At 40.0% G+C, this 20,217-nt stretch overlaps 1 protein-coding gene across 2 annotated transcripts in view; it reads right to left on the minus strand.

The window, feature by feature from the left end:
• LOC101470525 (vesicle-fusing ATPase) overlaps positions 1 to 20,217 on the minus strand; it is a 31,502-nt gene that overhangs the window by 5,266 nt on the left and 6,019 nt on the right. Inside the window, exons 2-18 of one of the 2 annotated variants that reach the window (XM_076887700.1) lie at positions 19,303 to 19,318; positions 18,910 to 18,949; positions 15,949 to 16,115; positions 15,620 to 15,727; positions 15,325 to 15,400; positions 14,751 to 14,906; positions 11,929 to 12,128; positions 9,267 to 9,432; positions 9,039 to 9,113; positions 8,185 to 8,372; positions 7,247 to 7,342; positions 5,935 to 6,091; positions 5,683 to 5,816; positions 5,447 to 5,513; positions 5,242 to 5,321; positions 2,623 to 2,757; positions 2,282 to 2,395 (exon numbers count right to left, since the gene is read on the minus strand). In XM_076887700.1, coding sequence (XP_076743815.1) covers positions 2,282 to 2,395; positions 2,623 to 2,757; positions 5,242 to 5,321; positions 5,447 to 5,513; positions 5,683 to 5,816; positions 5,935 to 6,091; positions 7,247 to 7,342; positions 8,185 to 8,372; positions 9,039 to 9,113; positions 9,267 to 9,432; positions 11,929 to 12,128; positions 14,751 to 14,906; positions 15,325 to 15,400; positions 15,620 to 15,727; positions 15,949 to 16,071 — 1,875 coding nt within the window. In that variant the 5' untranslated portion in view covers positions 16,072 to 16,115; positions 18,910 to 18,949; positions 19,303 to 19,318. The remainder of the gene's footprint in view (positions 1 to 2,281; positions 2,396 to 2,622; positions 2,758 to 5,241; positions 5,322 to 5,446; positions 5,514 to 5,682; positions 5,817 to 5,934; positions 6,092 to 7,246; positions 7,343 to 8,184; positions 8,373 to 9,038; positions 9,114 to 9,266; positions 9,433 to 11,928; positions 12,129 to 14,750; positions 14,907 to 15,324; positions 15,401 to 15,619; positions 15,728 to 15,948; positions 16,116 to 18,909; positions 18,950 to 19,302; positions 19,319 to 20,217) is intronic. The other variant, XM_004556790.3, reaches the window with a different exon arrangement.

Below are 20,217 nucleotides of genomic sequence, written 5' to 3' on the forward strand. Positions count from 1 at the left end.
AGCCTAAGACTTTTCTGATGAGTATCTTATTAGCAACACGTGAATATAACTTGGAAAGCTGTGCAGAGCACGGTTTCACAACTATGAATGTATTGGAGAGAATGGTTTGTGAACTAGAAATGTACTGGATCCCTCTCCTCAACAAATCATCAGCAAAGCCACACAGTTTTTCACTACAGCTAATAGATGACAGTTTTTTGTGCCTGACAGACGGATCCTGTTGACTGTCGAGAATGCCGGCCAGATGTCGAAGAAGAGGAGGGACGGCCTGCTCAAGCTCAGACCACACTGAGAGAAAAAAATAATAATAACGCAAAGCCTGTGCCAGTATGAAATCTGTGTTTTGAATAAAATGGGAGGTGATGAGTGAGTTATTGAAAAGACTGTTTTCTTGTGCTTCACAAGTTTCGTACCCCCAAAATAACTTGACCTTTCTGTTGTCTAACACAACTAGTACACATGGAGCTGCAACAGCATAAGAAATGTCCAAAAATAGTCAAAAAAGAAACATAAGTTCACATTTTAAATAGATTTTTAGACAAACAACATAATAGTTGCTTATACAAGACATTTAATACAAGGCATGACATCCAAGCAGTCCAGATGTGTTGTTTGAGGAACTGTTTTCCATTCCTTGATGAGCATAGTCTGCAGCTATGCTCAACTAGGAGTGGAGCCTGCAACACGCTGGGTCGATGCACATCGTGTTCCAGGGTTTTGATATCCAGAAAAGCCTGCGCTACTCTGGCAGTGCAGGGTTTGGCATTGTCCTGCTGAAACAGCTGCAGGGAAGGGTGCTGTCACAAGAATGGCACAAGTACGGGTTGGAGCACTTCATCTTGTTACCTCTGTCCGATCCGATTTCCACCAAGAACAATCACATCTGAGGCGGCGCTCTCATGCAAAGCTGCAGGAGAGGCTCAGATACATATGGCAACGTGCAGAATGTCACAGCCCAGCCTCGGTCAACATCACCCCGTCAATCGCGGTACTCATAACAACGTTGTGCACACACCATTTGGTTTCGTGTTTTTTCTCTTGGGTTGAGGATACATGAGTTAATTTGTGTTCGGTACTGAACTGAAAACTAGTCATAGAAGATGTTTGGGTTTGTCTATGAGATATATGAGATCGCTGATATATTTCTGTTAGATCTGCTCCTTCTGCACATTTTGAGCACTTATTATCATTGCTATGCAGATGACACTCAGTTGTATCTCTCTTTTAAACCACAAGACATTTGTAAGTTACAGATTTCTCAGAGGTGCTTAGACTCTGTTAAAAGTTGGAGGCTAACTATTTTCTGATGTGCCCCTGACAGATTTGTGCCTGAGGTAATGGAAAGTCCCCTTGCCACATTTCCTAAATCTTCTATCAGCAACCTTTGGATAATTTTTGACTCAGCTTTCACTTTGGACGGTCATGTTAAATCTCGCTTTCGCTTTTATCGCTTAAGAAATATTGCCAGTTTCCACTGTGTCATGATGGAAAATGTGATTAATGCATTTATTTCATCACTTCTGGATAATTGTAATTCACAGTTTACTTGTCTTAACAAAGCTTCCTTGGAACGTTTGCAGCCTATTCAATAAAAGCCGCTGCGAGGCTTCTGACTAAGTCTTCTAAATATTATCATGTCACTGCCCATTAACTTCTGACTTTAAGATTCTGGATTTGACTTTTAGAATTTTGCATGGACAAGCACCAACATAAAGAGTAGAGTAGAGTGCACTTATGCATCCATATAGCCCCAGCAGGTGCCTGATGTCATGTGATCAAGGCCTGCTTGCTGTGCATGCAAGGCTGAAACCGAGACCGAGATTTTGCTACAGCGGCTTCAGAATCTAATGATCTTTTTTAAAAAGCTGCCAAAAACCCATCTTTTTGTGATGCAATTTTACCAACCTACTTAAAATAATCTCTTTTGGAATAGATTTAAAGCAAAGATGTGCTTATTTTTGGAAAAGGGAACGAAAGCACATCTGAGAATGCAAATTTAAACGCAAACCCAAAGTACGAAACTACACACAATGGGTCATCACAGGCTGATGTTTAAAAGCTGTATTGTTTGCTGTGTACCAATGGTGATCATTAATTATAGGAGTCATGAAAGTGTGCCCCCAGTGTCAAACCATCCACTTTACATAAACCCACAAATATTATATTTTTTTTAAAAAGAAGACAAAAAAACTTGCATTACCGCAAAATTCATACTAACTACAACATAAAACTAACTAAACTGTTGAAAAAAGTCAAAATAAAGACCATAATAGTTTCTCACCTGTGCCGCCATTTCAATCAGCATCAGCAACTTTTTAATGCCGATCCCCAAGCGTTGGCCCTGTACAGCTTTAGCTATCATGGCCCGTTCTTTCTCATTGAAACTGCCCAGCAGCTGTGTAAAGCAGAAAGAGACACAGGAACGATCAGTGCGAGAGAGAAACACTTAAATTCTGTCATTCATTTTTTGCATTCAGGAATTCTAATAAAAAAGTAAGCAAAAACAATGTCGCCAAGTCTAATGGTAAGAAGAAATTCACAGAAGAAAAGCATCTTGCATCATAGATGCAATTCTTAGAAACAGACATTAGAAATTTGTAGTTTCATAGTTGTGTAGTTTACCTCAAAGGCCTCCATCAGCTGCTCTACTTTTGAGATGTTGGGAATGTGGATGGTGGTGCTGAAAGCATCCAACATCTCCATTTCCTGAAGGACGTCTTTACGACTTGTGGTGCCAATGATGAGCAGCTTACGACCCTGAAAGAGAAGCAGATGTCATTTTGTCTGGATCTTTAATCGTTCCCTCACATTCATCAGCTGGTCTCCTCCTATTGGTCATAGGAAAAAGAGAGACCAATGATGTATAACCATTTGATAATGTACAGGAAAAGCACAGGAGCAGTCCAGATGAAAGTGTGTGATGGCTCTAACAGAGGTTCAAGCATCATGATTGCGTGTCCTGGATGGTTTCAACACTTAAACAGAGACTGCAGCGTGTTGTGCGCTCTGCTGAGAAGGTGATTGGCTGCAGACTCCCATCTCTGCAGGACCTGTACACCTCCAGGACATTGCGGCGTGCAGCTCGGATCTCAGCTGACCCTTCTCACCCTGGACACAGTCTGTTTGACCTGCTCCCCTCAGGCAGGAGGCTCCGGTCCATTCGCACCAGAACCTCTCGCCATAAGAACAGTTTCTTCCCCTCTGCTGTTGGACACATGAACAATAACCGTATGACTGTACCCGCCACTAACACATGACCCTACGCTGTGTCACTGCATCATTCCAGGTTTGGCACTGATCACCACCTGCACTCATGTATATATCTTTCAACGTAGCACTCTTAATTCTTATTCTCATGTATATATCTCATGTATAGCTCATGCACATATCTTTCCACGTAGCACTTTTAATTCTTATCCCTACTTTTATTTTTTTCCATGTCTATTTAAGTGCTATTTATGACACTATGTTTGCACTGAAGCACCGCAGCAATTTCCTAATGTTGTAAACCTGCTCAACATTTGGCAATAAACCCCATTCTGATTCTGATTCTTATCTAGAACTCAGCCAGACTATACAAAAACTGGGCACACCTATGTGTCACCTATGGTCTTTGAGCCATATTATGAAGCCTTATAATAACGAACATTTTGGCCACCCCAGTTCCAGCATTTTTTTTTCTCTGACCAACAACCTGTCCATCATTTGTATAGTTTTACAGCTTTAAGGCAAGTCAGCTGATGCATGTAACATACACCTGGTCTATACACGCAATCACAATGCCAACCCTGCTTCTACAGCCATGTTAACTTCCTCAGAATACAGTCTTTGATAAAGTCAAAGTTCTAGCAACACAAGCAGCATATATAACAACTTCACTGCTTGACAGATATGAAGGTGAAAATCTTCATTTTATCTCATTTGTATTATTTTTATTGACATGTTTCATTGGTATGTGATGTATCTGATGCTGAGAGACCACAGGCCTGTAAAAACAAGCTGCACCTGCTTAGACAACAGTAATTTTATTATTAGCTAAACAACAGTTATTAAATGTAGTCCATGAGAAGCTGGTTTAATCACAGATATGTGTAAAAATTAAAATTAAGGTTGTTTTGCATTTTGTTTTCTCACTCATATCCACCCTATTAAACATGTTGTTTGTATGCATTTTTAGGGAAGTTGTGTCAGAAGCTTCTACTCTGCTCCTTTAATGGCTTACGCTGCAACATCAGCACTTTCTGTATCACACCGGGTTATGTTCTCATTGCCCGCAACTACAAACAAGCCAATCAGAAGTGTCGAATTGTGAACATTTTGTAATTAAGTTCTCATGTTATCCAAATTTTGATGAAGGCAGTCTTTGATGCCAAAGCTCTTATTGGTTATTGGAATACAGGGCGACTGATTTCGTCATATTCTGGAGATTTCTGGCTGCCCAGGTGAAGGCCGACATTGAGCAGGGGCTCTAAGTCACAACAGGAGTTAAAAAAATAGAAAACAATAGAAAGAAGAAAAAAAGACAGCATAATGCAGCATAATGGAGCAGAGGGCAACAGTAGAGAAGACAAACATGAGCGGGGAAGAAAGAGGGGAAGCAAAAGAAATGTCGCTGCACTAAGCCGACGAGTTGGAGAACGACCAGAAGAAGACCAAGGAGGAGAGGCAGAGGAGTGGCGAGCAGACAGGGGGATTATGGCTGCCGCCTGCCCCCCCATGGCGTGGGGGGTTGTGATGCTGCATGCAGATGAGGTGCCACACAGGCGGCAGTGCTGCCAGGTCCTGGCTCTCTCACAGAGCTCATTCTCCTCAGTGTCCCCCTGGCCTCCCCCGGCCCCAGGCACCCCGCTGGGCCCAGCGCTTTACAACCCCAGAGGAGCACTGCAGCCAGGCATTCAACACCAGGCCCCGCGCCACTTCTCATGCACATGCAGCCATATAGTGAGCTATACCCTCATTCACAAACCCATCAACAACAGACACACAAAAACTACAACTAAAGAAACTATGAGAAATGGGTCTCCACCACCACCATTCACTCCGAGCACAACAGGCCTGGACCAAAACACTTGCTAATAACCATACACTCACACACAGGCGTTCACACATGCCAGTTGCAGGCAAAGACCTCTAACAATTCCTCGCAAGACTTTATGTTGGCATCCATAAGATCTGCTGCCCTCTTTCTGCCACCTCAGGACTAGCAACACTGACAGTGAGCAAGAAATAAACCCTGGTTACCTTTGGAGGTGGTTTCTTCAGCAGCACCAGCAGAGCCTGTAGCACCATGTTGGAGAAACGAGGGCCAATAGGAACGTAATCTGACGACAAACATAATTTTATTATTTCATTTCCTTGGTCTCATCAAGTCTGATTCAAATAAAAAGTAACTTCAGAAGGCAACTGAGTAGAAGACCGCAAAATATTTTGGGCTCTCTCGTCTTACCCAACAAGCGCTCGATGTCGTCCACAACCACACAGCTCAGCTGGGATTTGTAAGCATCTTCAAATATCTGCCAAAGGGAAACAAAAAGGTACAACCTGATCGCCATCAGAGAAAAAACACACCAGAAAACACTAAAAATAACTACTAGTATTTTAAAAATGACATTACCACACTAGCATCTTAACCCAAACATCCGGTATTTATATGCACTGTATCTGCATTATGAAATCTGTTACCTTTTTGATGGCCTGGCATTTGGCGATCTCAGAGTGTCCGATCATCTTGTCCGGAGAACAGATCTTGATGAATGGAAACTGGGAATCCTCAGAAATCTTAGCCGCCAGTGCCGTTTTGCCGCTGTTAGGTGGGCCTGGCGGTGAAAAGAAATCACTGATCAACCATTTTAATTGTTAGTAAAGCAGGGTGCTGTCCTCACCTTATTTTATTTGCTCTATGTGTTTGGGTTGCATGACACGTGTGAGAGTTACCTTCCAGCAGCACAGAGACTAGTGGCGTGCGGTCACTGTTCTTTGTCTGCTGCACCAGCAGCTCCCCGTCCTCCAGGGCTGCTGACACTGGGTCACCCCACCGGATTATGCCGTTCATGATGTAGCTGGCGTAGTCCTCCTGGTTGGTTCCAAATGCCTGAAGAAGTGGTACAAAGAGAGGAAAACAGAAAGTGAGACTCTAATTTTGTTTGCCTCCACGAGCTCAACCGAGAATGGAAATATTAGTTATAAAAAAGATATTTCCTCTGTGTTGTAGTCTTGTATAACCTGCACAAGTGCTTCATCTGAATCCAGTGAAGTTTAATCACAAATAAATATAATTTACAAGTATTGTGGATATAATTCTTGCTTATACCTGGACTGCTTCTTATAACATTTAGCAGGTGAACAGGTTCAATTCAGGTGTAAAATAGTGTTGAGAGGCCCCTGAAGCCTGTCAAAAACAAAACTCATGCCCAGAGTGGAAAAAAATGTTTATATTTATATGCAAAACTTAGACTAGTGACATCAGCTCGACTTCATAATACTGTCATCACAGGTTTTAGTTACAGTCTAATGAGGAGAAAAGGCATCTTTCAAAGCCTGCCACTAAATTTCAAGAGATTTAAGTGTTGCAAGTCAAAACACTTTTGCAAAGGTTGTGGCACAACTGATCGTTTAGCGTAAGGTGGTTTTAAACTCTAAGTGTCTCAAGTGAGCCTGATAAAAACAAACAAGCTAAATCCTAGCCTAGCTTCTTTCTTTTTTTAAAAATCTCGACTCATGCAAATAGTGTTCGATCACATAAATATTATTAACAACCAACAGGAGCACTCAGTTTTCTCAAGCAGGTCACATGCAGCTTCTGTTTCTGCACCATCATTCAAAGTTTTTCTCTTTGCAAAGATCCACCAGCAGCATGACTGGACTGCAAAATCTCAAAGTCTGTGATTAAAACTCGGACTTATCATGCATGGATTTTGATGTCAGAATGCGCCCAAGTTTGACGTTTATTAGTCTTCTTGTCTGTGGTGGCTGTTAGATTAAAACGTGATGGTGAATGGCGTACGATAAGACAAACCGACAAACTTATCCAAAACTCAGGTTTTCCTTTATATTTTAGAAACAACATTTCTCTCAAATATTTCAGGATGTTTCACAGATCATGTTACGGAATAACGAAAAGGCCAGAGAAGGTGGGAATGGTTGAGTTAAACTTCAGGTTATTTTGATTATTAATGTTACTTTTATTTCACTGTACTTTGCATTTCATGTTTAAGAACTTAAGAGAGACATGTGCACAGTAACTTACGGGTTTGATGTCGTTATTCAGCGAGGCCATGAAGTCTATCCTGCTGACCTGCAGTTTTTCCGCCGTCTCCATGTTTACCTCCACTGTGTTGCTGGCCTACATCAGAGCAACAGACAAACAGCACAGGTACAGAGACAGCAAATTGCTTCCAATGAACTCCGTACCCTGTCTCGTGAAATCCATTAAATGAAGTACTGCACATGTAGATTGCAAAATGTGTCAGAAGACAATGTACTCCCTCAGAGCAGAAAGGTCAGACAGAGAGACGGAGGGAGGGAAGAATAAGTGCCTAAAGGAGTGAAGAGAAACATCGCTGCCATCAGACATGTGTCTGTCATTTATCATCACCCTCCAATATCTGCTGCTCTGCGGGGGCAGAATGCTTAACAGATGAGAACTTCACCTTATCTTTGTGCCTTACTGAGCAGTATAGATTTGAGCCAATGCACCTGATAAAACACTTAAGGGAGGGCACACACACAAGCACACACACCTGGATACCTACCCAACCCTTCGACACCTGGGTGGCTGCTTAAACTGGCACTATAATACCATATATTATGCCCACCAGGTGTGTGGCCTGCAACTTAAGCCAGGAACATGACACTGTTCCTGTCAGTGCTTTTGAAAATAATGTATCTAATATAAAAAGAACAGGTTTTCAAAAGTTGAATACATTTTTTGCATTACTTCTACTTTCCTTCTTCTCTTCCTTTAGTTTTCTTTTTAAATTTACTGCCCTTTAATTAAACTTTGTATTTGCTTTTTATAGTGCGTATTGGCTTGTGGAAAATACTGGTTGCTTGCCAGTATTTTAACTCTTATATTAGTGAGGAACATATTGCTCTGAGGGCATTTTACTATTATTTCCTTGTTTTCTATAACCCAAAAAACATACACATTAATAAATGGACAGTAAATAAGCTCCTTGGACTGACCTTGATGTGTCTGTTCATGGCTGTGGACTGAGCAGCTCTGACCAGACCCTCCAGTTCAGCACCGCTGTAGTTCTTGGTTTCCACAGCCAGCTCTTTAACGTCGACATCGCTAGCCAGCAGTTTGTTCTCCCGCATCCTCGCTGTGTGGATGTTGAGGATCTGAATTCGCCCAGTTTCATCCGGTAAGCCTTGAAGAATAAAGCGGAAAAGGAAATGGAGAAAGTGACCGCGTGTGGTGTACTGGTTCTGTAGTGCACACAGTCAAAGAGTCACAGCTGATAACAGCCTTGTATCCATTGAGCTTTACCAGTAAGGCTGCTGGTATTAACTTGCAGAAATCTGCATAAGATACATTACTTCTTCATTTGATAGCACGAGTATTACTTATTTACACTGTTTTTAAGACTTTCTGACCCACAGTAGAAGTATTTTCACTGATTTTCTATTAATTATTTGAGCAAATACTTTAACTAATTACTTCATAGGTTTTAAAAATATGTTCTTTATAATCATTTTAACTTTCTTTTCAGTTCAATTCAGTTTTATTTATACAGCACCAAATTACAACAAAGGTTGCCTCAAGGCACTTTATTGTAAGGTAGACCTTACAATAATACAGCAGAGAAACCCCCAACAATCAGATGACCCCCTATGAGCAAGCGCTTTGGCGACAGTGGGAAGGAAAAACTCCCTTTTAACAGGAAGAAACCTCCAGCAGAACCAGGCTCAGGGAGGGGCGGGGCCATCTGCCGTGACCAGTTTGGGTAAGAGAAGGAAGAAAGGACAAAAGACATGCTGTGGACACGCTGTTTTAAGTCTACTGAATGAAATTCTGTGTGTTCGCTACTTCTTACCAATCTCCATCTTCACCTCCAGTCTTCCTGGCCTCAACAAGGCCTCATCTATCAGGTCGGGCCTGTTGGTCATACCTGAGGCAGAAAGAAAAGAAACCAGAAGAAAGGGAAGAACAAAAGTAATGAGACAGAGTTTGGCTGTTCAGGCGTGACACAGGACAGGATTTAAATGTGAAAGTGTTTATGCTAGTTTACATATACTGCGAGAAAATGTCTGCATGTTTGCACCTATGACCAGGATGTTGTTGAGTTGCTCCACTCCATCGATCTTGGATAGCAGCTGGTTAACCACGGTGTCATGGACTCCTGTGCTTCCTGCCATGCTGCCACGCTGCTTACAGATGGCGTCAATTTCATCAAATATGATGATGTGAAGGCCGCTGTTGGCACCGAGCTGTTCGCCGACACAGACGCAGAGGAAGAAGATTAATGTGTAAACTGTAAATACCTGCTTTGCACCTTTATCCTATACCATCTGTTCACACAAGCAGGGAGGACATCGCCTCGATAATGCTGAGTAAATCCAGTTTTTCTACATCTGTCATGCTGGATATAAGTAATTTTGCAGGAGATGGTGTTACACAGTTACACCTACTTACCTGAAAGCGCAAAAGTGATATGCATGTTTATCATATTTACTACAGGGGAGACAACACAGATGAACTACGGGGGTTAAAAAAAAACTTTCCCTGTTTACAAATCAATTAAGGAACATTCTCTCTTTATATTAGAAGCCTTAGAAAAGGTAATGCTTAAATATAAAAATTCAGATTTATCTAGATAAATATGACCTTCCTGACACACTTTTCCTAAACTGAAATCAGAACTGGATAGTATAGATACATAGTTCTTGTTTGATTTTATTGCCATATAAAAGTCAAAGGTTTTTATTTGTCTATAAATCAGAAATTACTTCCAACAGCCAGAACGAGTCCATCTTTTGCACTAAATCATGCACTGAATGATAAATGAACAAAGCCCTCTCTGTTAAAACTTATTGAAAGGAGTACATCTGGAACATCTGGAGGATATAAGCGCTGTATATACACAGAGTATAAGAAAAGAGATATCAACACTTTTAAACATGCACCAATTTGCAAAAATGTCTAAAAGATAAACTATAGACAAACACAAATGTGTATTTTAAACTTTTTTTCCTTCTCAAACACGCTTAATTTTGCTTGTAGCTTAATTTCTTAAACATATAGGTGTATGAATAAGTTTACCAAATAAACAGGGGGTTGGTTTTAAGGAGCTGTCTGTTATTTTCAAGGTCTTACAATATTATAATTGTCTCTTAGTTCTGGGAGTCAGTTTTCGGGTCCTCGGGTAAAGTATGTTGGTGCTGGCCATTGAATTCTGTGGAAAAGTTCATCTGCCTGCACAACTCAAGGCTGAAAATTCATCAGTGTGCTGCGGTCCATTTCTGTCCTCCCAAAGTTTTCTGCCCTGGAGCTTAGACGCACCTGATACAGCTGCATTTTATTGGAAGATGTGCAGAAAACTGACTTTTTTTTGGCTACTAAAATTCTCAAAATAAGAAAATCTGGTTAATGAAACTGGAATAACTAAAGTCTCAGGCATTTTTTTTGTAAGATCTGAAGCTGGCAAACCATAGGAAGTTCTGGTTTGGACATTCATTTAAATGTTTAGTGAACAAAAAGTAAGCACAGCAGTGTTATTACAGCTGGGTACTACCTCTCCTTGGCTGACCTGTATTTTCTTGACATCCAATTCAATTTACAGTGATTTAATGTGGAACTCCATAAAATGGCTTTCCATCTAGCACCTTGCAGAGGCAGAAGAATAAAAAAAAGAAGCTTCCTAAAATAACATAAAAACAAAAAATACATATTTTTGTTAATAAAATAAAATTTGAAAGTAAACTTTTTACTGAAAGTGGAAAATGTGAGTCAAGTTTTTATATTGTAAAAACTGTTTTTTAAAAATGCCCCCTATTATATGAAAAGATACTCAACCCAAGAGTGAGACTAATAGAAAAAATTACATTTTTAACAATAAAAACCAAATTTAAAGTAAAATCCACACAGCAAACATATAAGGAAAATAGAAGGAAATTGTAAATTTACATTAAAATAAAACTAAAATAAAACTACTAAAAAGTATACTATTAAACTATAATAACCTTGTAAAATATAAAATCAAATTACATTTTTTTTCAGCTGAGACACAGAAGCATAGCAAGAAGAAACCGTGACTGCTTTTCTTTCATCCTGAGCTGAATACAAGTATTGAGCCTCTTATGAATGAATGAAAAAAAAGCGATGGAGCAGCCGGGTGGGGGGTTATCGCTCCATCTACGGACCTGTCAGACTCTGACGTAGCATTTAAAGCAGGTGTAGAGCTCTTAATGTCACACACATACACAGTGTGTGTGGGGGTTTGTAGGGAGGTCTTATAGGAGGTCAAAGAGAACCCAGCCCCTCATTAAGTGGTGCAGAGTGAGGCTTATGTCACACCATCCAAACCAACTATCACTGCTGGGTTTCAGTGGCCCCTCTTCCCTTTCAAACACGCACACACACGCACAAACTTTAAAAAGTCATTACAGCTATGTCTGGCTAAAGGGCAGATCTCTCCACTCTTGAGAAATTAGATTTTTTCTGCAGTGCTTATCGGTATTTCACTGGGATGCTGGAAGAATACTAATAGCTACTGAGAAAATACTCTGAACAAACACAGTGACTTTTGATGACTTCTAGATTAGAAGTTTAGGAAAGTTCTAGCAACACAGCCAATATTACTTGGAAGCTGCAACAAAACAGACTCGTTTATTAATACAAACAGGACTTTTATGTTTGCTCTGCTTTGGTAAGCTGGCTCTGTTGTGGAAGAACAATACAAAATGTACATCGTGTCCTATTCTCACCCTCTTCTGTTCATCCTCTGCATCTGCAAACAGCTTCCTGATGTTCGCCTCAGACTCTCCCACATACTTGTTGAGAATCTCAGGGCCGTTGACAATCTTTGGCTCCCGGGCCTTCAGCATCTTGCCAATCTGTCGTGCCATCAGGGTTTTACCACAGCCTGGGGGCCCGTACAGCAGGATTCCCTTCACATGTTTACAGCCTGGAGACAGATGGACAAGCAGAGGAGAGGAGCTGATGTTAAACCGAGCACCCACAGTTCACTTTAACAGCTAGAAAATGAGTAGAAATCAGTGGCAAAATGCATAAATTGTATCATATGTTTCCAAAACAGTTACCTATTTAAACAGATGTCTGCATAAGAATGTGCTAAATCTATTCACAAAGGGATAAGGGATTTGATACCAGAAGCTATCTGGTTTCTGTCTGCAGTCCAGGTTGTATTGATCAGCCACATTTGAGTAGGCTCTGGCTGCAAACAGGTAAACAGTCCGTGGAGAACTACGTTGCTGAAATGCAAATTCAAAACCACTAATGTTTTAGCTTTATTTTAGCTGTGTTTAAATATATATATATGCACTAGTAAACATAGACAAGCAAAAGAACAGGAAGTCTTGGCCTGGAAATCTGCTAGTTACACTGGAGAGCCCAGAGGTTACGTAAGAAGGATGACCAATGGCTTCTCCAGTTAAAAGAAAATAGTAATTCAACAGGAGAAGGCATTTGCTTTAAGTGTTGTTCATTACCCAAGATTTCGGACAATAATTTAGCTTTATACAATGTAGCAGCTGCAAAATGTTGGCATACACCCTAGTATTGTGGTGTATTATCGCTCTGTCGTCATTCTCAAGCTTAATATTCAATCCTTCGTAAGAAGTTGGCTATATGTTAGCCTTTTATAGAAATGATCTTAATGGATTACTTTTTTGTTGACTGAGAAGGGACTGCAGTGACGCCCTGCAAAGTTTTAGTCAGCCAGTAAGGTGTTAGTGTTAGGTGATGAAGTTTCTATAGTTTGTCTACAGATATTAACAAGAAGCTGAAATATGAATTTAGTTTTCTTAAGAAATACAGCCATTTTTGACCTTTCCCCCTTTGACTGGGGGGTAAATGTGTGATGAACATGAACAGAGTAGAGTAGGCATTCTTTGCAATTCCTACTCTACCTCACCTCCATTGATGCACATTCATATCACCTTAAAATATCTTGAGCTGCTGTTAATTTTAAGATTATGAACTTAATGATCAGACCAAGGAGCAGAAGTGTAAGCCGTATAATTCCAGCACTTAAGATTTCCTTCAAAGACTTGCTTCTTCTCCAAGAAGATCATGCGTGGAATCCATGAGCTCTCCACTCGGTAATGTTTACAGTGTGGTTCTTTTAAATGGCCTTTTGCACCTGGTTAATGACATTTAGCTCAGACTAATTGAGAGGCCACAGATAACCATCTGAGTTGCCATTTGGCCTGCTGAGGGAAAAGCGGCCCAGTCTGACAGGTGAGAGCGTAGAGACGAGGGGGTTGGCTTCTCTTGCAAGGTGGGGAGAAGTGATGTGGTTGTGTCGGGTTTGGAAGAGCAAGCACTGAAGCTTCTCTCTGTCTGCTTCACCTCTCTGGGAGCAAAGGGGAGACAAGGTGAAGCTCTCAGCATCTCAGGCACACACACATCATGTGTGACGTATACACGCATATTGCCGCTCTGTCAGCACCTGCACCGCCTGCTCCCCACGCCTGCCAATTACCACTTTACCTTTTGCTGGGTGCGCTATCAGGACATGCCATCTCATTAGAACATCCAGCTGGGCACAGCCAAAGGCCAATCCCTGCACACAACCAACTGTTTAAAGGTCAGCTCGCACACTGCTGGACACTGCCGCTCTTAGCTCTGCAGGTATGGAGAGTCTGGGAAACTCATGTAAAGTGTATATTTGCCATGCTTTGGGGGTCCTTACAGCAGGTTTTCACAAGACTGTTAGCTTCTTGGAGCAAGGATTAGGACAGATGTGTGTGAATGCGTGTGAGAAGCGAGGGTTTGCGTATTAGTCACAAAGACCGCCTGATGGCTTTCATTAGAATGAGCTGCTGTCCTTTTGGCAAATGAATCATCATTGTAATCTGATTGCTGTCAAAGATTTATTAATGAGAGGGGATAGCAGGGAATTTAGTCACGGTCCAGGCACCCAGAAAGGACACTGCTTTGATTGTTCCCTCACTGTGGGGGTTGCCGATTCAGGTAATGCTGCTGCATTTCTCAGAGGAATTATTCGACGTTATGTTTGTGTTACGTCGACAAAAGGATTAAACACAAGCTGAATGTAATAACTGAAAACACTGATTACATTTAGCATGAGTAATCTCTTTAATCTGATGAACAGTGGAAGAAATACTGAGACAGAGAAAAACAGTGATTATTAGGATTGATTTTTTCTTTCCACATTTTGGTTGTTAATGTTCATCAAGTATGGACAAATGCACTCATATCGAGTGACTATGAAATTCTTTGACAAAACACTGAGGATCAATGCTTTATCACTCCAAATGGGATGATAATTTAAAAAATGAACTCCATATTAGAGCCAATAAGAGTAGAAACAGTTTAGACAGTAACATCATCATGAAACAGTTTCCTGAGATCATAGATGAAGTAAGAAATAGGGTCATTTTTTCATAGATTTTGACACAACCGAACTTCTTTTTGTTGGCCAGTTATGGCCTCATCACACAGATGTCTTAAATCATCATCAGACTTTAAGCATGGCAGTATAAAAAGTGGAAAAAGAGCCACAAACAAATGAATACGGGATGACAAAACCAGGGGGGCTTACCCATCTGTTCAACTATGTCTGGAGGGAACACTCGGGAGGCGAAGGCTCTCCGGAAGATGTCCGAAAACTCCTTGTCAAGGCCGCCAATGCCCATCCTCTCAAAGTTCCAGTCTGGGCTAATAATAGACTGACGTGACTCTCGAGTCTTAGATTTCCCTGAAGGGTAAAACATAAAAATGTTTATTATTCACTCAACAGTACACTTAATTCCTTTTTCCTCCGTTTGTTAGTGTCTTAGACGTTGCAAGCTTTATTTTGATGTGCATCAAAGTTAATTAAAATTTTAAAATGTAACTTTAAACTCTCCTTGAGCCAGTTTTGGTTTCTGTATTTAAAGTATTGCATTAATAAGTCACCCAATGCCTTTAAACCCCAAAGGCCAAGCTAAGTGAGTGAAGTGTGCCCCCTTGTGGTACTTTAGAGAATTGCTTCAGATGTAGTTAATGTAGATGTATGTAAATGCAGGTGTAACAGGTGTAGTGGTTTTAGCAGTCACATTTGCACTTTGTATTAAGTGTAGGCATATGAGAATCTATTTTTACAATGAGAGAAAAAGTAAAAGTCCGACACTCACCGGCCAGGATTACGGATGAGTTCTCTGCTTTCTCAAAAATCACCTGACTGTTTGCCACCAACAAACCAATGTCAATCTAAAGAAACAAGCAAAAGTAAGATGATAACTGGCTTGAGACACTGCCCTGTTTTCACTGCCTCAATAACAGCATCAACCTGTTTGAAATCAACATTCAGGTACAACATCTGGCCCTTTTGAAGGTTTAAGATAAACTGTATGGATTAAAATTAATAGCTACCATGGTATATAGGTGAGTGAACATCAAGGGACAGCATTAAAAATATTCTCCAGATACCTTCTGTTTCTTCCCAGAACCATGTCCTCCCCTCAGGATGCTGGGGTCCATGGCCTCCATATCTTTAACCACCAAGATGAACAGCTTTTCGCAGAAACTCAACACGAGCTGGTTTTAAAAAAGAAGATACATGCACAGGACAAAACGAACAAAAACACACATAGATAATCAGTTTAACAAGCACACACACATTTAAGTAGTAAACAAGTTTAAATGATCACATATTTACTCTTAAATTTATGTGTAAAGGTGTTACTAAGCTTCATTTTAAAACTGGTCTCCGGTTTCGTTTTAGAATCAGTATTTAAAGTGTTAAAGCCAAAAAGCACCTGCTGGCCAACACTGAAGGCCTGGTTGTTGAAGCTCTGGAGAACCTCAGCAGCCATCTTGTCTGTGTCGTAGGCCTTGCTGTCTGCATGCTTCTTCTGCAGGAAGTCGATTTCCACGGTCATGCTGCTTACACACTGTTTGGACTTGTCAAACGTGTAGTTTGACACTGTGATGGCAGAAAAGAACAAAATGAAAGCACAAAGTATTTCTCGTTAACCTGAATCATTGCTCATGGGCACTGTAGTGGGGAGCTGGCAGACTATTTAACGCTGGATGTGACAGTTGGTATTTTTGCAAACAGCTAAAGTAATGTTTGAAAAAGTGTAGGACTGTAGTGCATGTGTAAAAATGTTTATTATATCACCTAATAAAGCTGTCCGAATAATAAAAATCACTTTATTTGTATAGCAGTTTTCAAAACACAAAGTTACATTGAAGATAATACTTCATAGTGAACAAGTGAGGAAACAGTTGCCAATTCATATATCCACCATGTAAAGCGCAACATTAGAATTTGTCTGGAGTCATGTTATTTGGATAGAAGTCAGTGCTTCTCTTGTTCCATCTTGTTATTTAGCTCCTCGACTCTTTCCAAACACTGATCCCAAATGATTTATTATGCCTGCTGATGTAAACGAAAAAGGAGAAACTTTCAAAAAAGACATCATGAAAGCTGTTTTTATCACCACCGTTGCCTAAAAACATTTCAATCTGTTATGACATTAGTAGCTTTACTAAAACTAAAAAACTGTACTAAACTGTCTGTTTGAAAAGGCTATGAAGCCTCACAAAATGTAAATAAAAGCAGAATAAACTGATGTGCAAAACCACAAGTTTCAGATGCAATTTTGCAAACCTGAGCCATGCTGCCATGTTCTTTGTAAATAGAGGAGGCAACACTTCCAAAGAAGAATGTGCTAGGTCTCTTCCTGGGAACACTGGCAACTGTTTAGAGTTTTCCACTTGTGAATAATCTTTCTCACTGCAGAATGATGGACTTCAAAATGTGTCGGAATGTGAAAATTGACTTTTTTTAACCACTCCCAGATTGATGAGCAGTTACAGTTGATTACTGCTGGCATCATTCCTCCTTTGCATTTTGTTAACACCTAAAGTGTCCAGAACAGCAAACTGATAAAATGTTGCTTTTATAAAGCTGATTAGCAACACAGGGCAGTAAAATATACCTAGTTTTTTGCACATTGCCTCTGCATTTGGCTTAGTTTTTATTAAATAAGCAATAAGAAATGCAATATGTAGTTTTTTTGCAGTTGATATGAGGTTTTATTTACCTAATTTTAAGACCTGCTAAGCACCAGGTTACTTATTACGTTCTGATAGGTATAACTTTAGAATTTAAAGAGAGTGTTGCTATATCTACTAGTATCCCTCTCATCTCTTGTTAAATGCTAACTAAATAGCTGAATTTGAGCTCATTAGTGCATATGGAGGGATAACCACATCACTAGCTCCTCGTTAGCAGCCAGCAGCTCCTTCAGCCTTTAATGTGAGAAACCAAATGAAATCCAGGCAGCTCCTGAATTAGATATGATCCATCATCCCCTTTCACTCTAAACTGAATCTCTTCAAACTGCTGCTATCTCGTTATGAAAATGAGATAGTCTGCAAGTAGCGTGCTGATATTTCCACTGCTGCCAGGTAGTGGAAATATCCACATTCAATATGCCCAAATTAATCATAGTCACTAGAAGACACTGCTACCACATTTATATTCATTATGAAAATGATTTGAATGATTAAATACATGGTAGGTTTAAATACCAAAACATAGTGATTTGATGAATAAGAATACGTGAAGAATAAGAGTAAGGGCTTTCATGTTTTTCACGGGGATCAAATTTTAAAACTATGACGACATTTATTCTTTTCTTCCCCCCAAATCAAGTAAGACGCACCACTTTAGCCGAGGGGGCTAAGTAAAAATATCTATCAAAGGAAAGTCTTCCTCTTTCACTGGATGCTGGCTAGCCTCTGTGACAGATATGCAGAGGCAACACCTACACATATTGTTAAACTGTCTTTCAATCTGCCGGGCAAATCATATTCCCTCATTCCTTCCTGACACTTGAATAATAGCTATACCCTCTAACCTCACGCACAATTAGAAATCTGTATGATAAGACCATCAGAAGTTAGCACAGTGAGAAAGACTGCAGTGTGCAGTCAGAAGTATGCACGCTACATCAAAGAACCCTCAAGGTCCCTGCTAGTGCTTCTTATCTGGTTGCCAGTGACTCTAAAGGTATTCACTTCTATGAGAGAAATAGTGAAACTCTGTTGATAAATACACAACCATGTAACAGTAGCAATCACAAAAGGTTTTGTGTTAGACCTTTCAGAATATACTGAAACCTCTTTACACAAAACTCAGGCTAAAGTCAGAGGTGTTTTTAGACTGGTGGTGCACTGGTTTCATTAGTTTGGCTCTCTTTAATGGGCCCTATGTGGCTTGTGAACTAAAATGAGTTTCACATCTATTTACTATAGCAATCATTAGTCTATGCACCCTGTACATATATGTAAGAAACTTTTACTGAGAGCTGCTCATAAGAGAAATTATCCATATTTTATCAGAATTTATCTTAATTATCAGCTATATCAGTATAACTGCATTCTAAAGCCTCGAGAATAACAGGATGAAAAAAGGATGAAAATGCAGAGATTTCTGTCAATCTTGTGTACTGTCTCACAAATTCATCCCCAATATGAACCAGGAAAAATGAAGTGAACACTTTATTACTTATTTACGAGGTATCACATATCTGTAAAGTGAAGAGGGACTTCTTTCTCCAGAAGAAGTCAGATGGGGAGAAAACAAATTAACAAAAAGCAAAAAAAACTTCATGTTTTGTATTCATTTTGCTCTGCTGCCCCCAAGTGGCCAAATGTGGAAAGCTTTAAATAAAAAATGCATTGAAAAGATTAAATCTTCAACTCACCTTCAATCTCTTGTCCAATTATTATACCTGCCCATTTTCTCTGTGAACAAAGAGAAGTGATTGATTTAGTTCCACGCCTTATCATTTGCTCTTAAAAAGTGACGCACTATGGCAACAACCTTGCTAACATTTAGCAGTCTAAAAGGCACTAACATTTCCTACGAAGCTACCACACAGAAAACATCACTGCACGTTTCACAGTGCAACATTCCTCTGCGAGATGGTCTTATTTCACAAAACTCCACTGAAATACATCACTCGTGTCTTTGATGGGCAACTAGCCATTTTTATTTGAGACAGCAGGCAGACTCAGTTTCCGTGTTTTAAATGGTCATTCAGTAAGTATAATTCTTGTGGTAAAATAAGACCATTTTGAGGGGGTTTCAGTAGTACCTGTGTGCGGTCGTAGCTGCCAAGTTTATAGATGGAAGAAGAGCAGGCAGAGAGAGGCAAGGCAAAAAGAGGAAAAAGCAGGAACAGACAGTTTGAGACAAACAAAGAGGTCCATGCAAAGAGCTCTCAAACTACCACAGTTTTTAAGTTTACTTGTCAGAATATCAGATTGCAAACTGCTATGAAGATTAAAAGAGCAATACACAACAATATGCTTTGTTGAACACCATCAAAGTGTTTTCATGCATTTTTTTAATAAGTGGAAGTTATCTATGACACAAATTTGTGTCTGTTGCTGCTCACTGTGTCCCAAACAGTGCATTGTTTTAGTTTCCATGCTGGTCAGCTTGGTCATGTGACTACTGCAATCTACTGTAGGTAATGAGCTGTGGCTCAGGAACTCATAGAAACCTCTCATCCAAAACACTGAGCTATTTATTACTGATTAAAAACATCAATCGGTCAAAAGGTGAAAATGTTGAAGTGTTTTACTAAGTTTCCTGAAAACTACAGCAGCTCCTGACGCAGGTTACCTCTGCTTTTAAATACGTGCTAGGAAGTCACATTTTCCAGTCAATCACTCTAATCACTGCTGTACACCTAACAGCTCACCTGCTGCTTTTGTTCAAAATACAGTATATACCATCAATAAAACAGAAAAAGTACACTCTGTCAAGTCTAAGGTTTTACATTTCAGGACATAATAAATGATCTATTCTACAGCAGGTCTTAAAGTTAGGTAAATGCAACCTCAGATGAACAGAAACACATCATAAATTACACTATGTAATTATTATTTAACAAAAAATAAACAATGGAGAAGCAGCGTGTGTAATTACCCCTGATGATTTAGTATCTGTTGGACAGATGGCCTCACATGTAAAACCTGAAAACTTTTGTATGTAAAGAAGTTCA

This window comes from Maylandia zebra, linkage group LG8, assembly GCF_041146795.1.
Source record: "Maylandia zebra isolate NMK-2024a linkage group LG8, Mzebra_GT3a, whole genome shotgun sequence".
Lineage (NCBI taxonomy): Eukaryota > Metazoa > Chordata > Actinopteri > Cichliformes > Cichlidae > Maylandia > Maylandia zebra.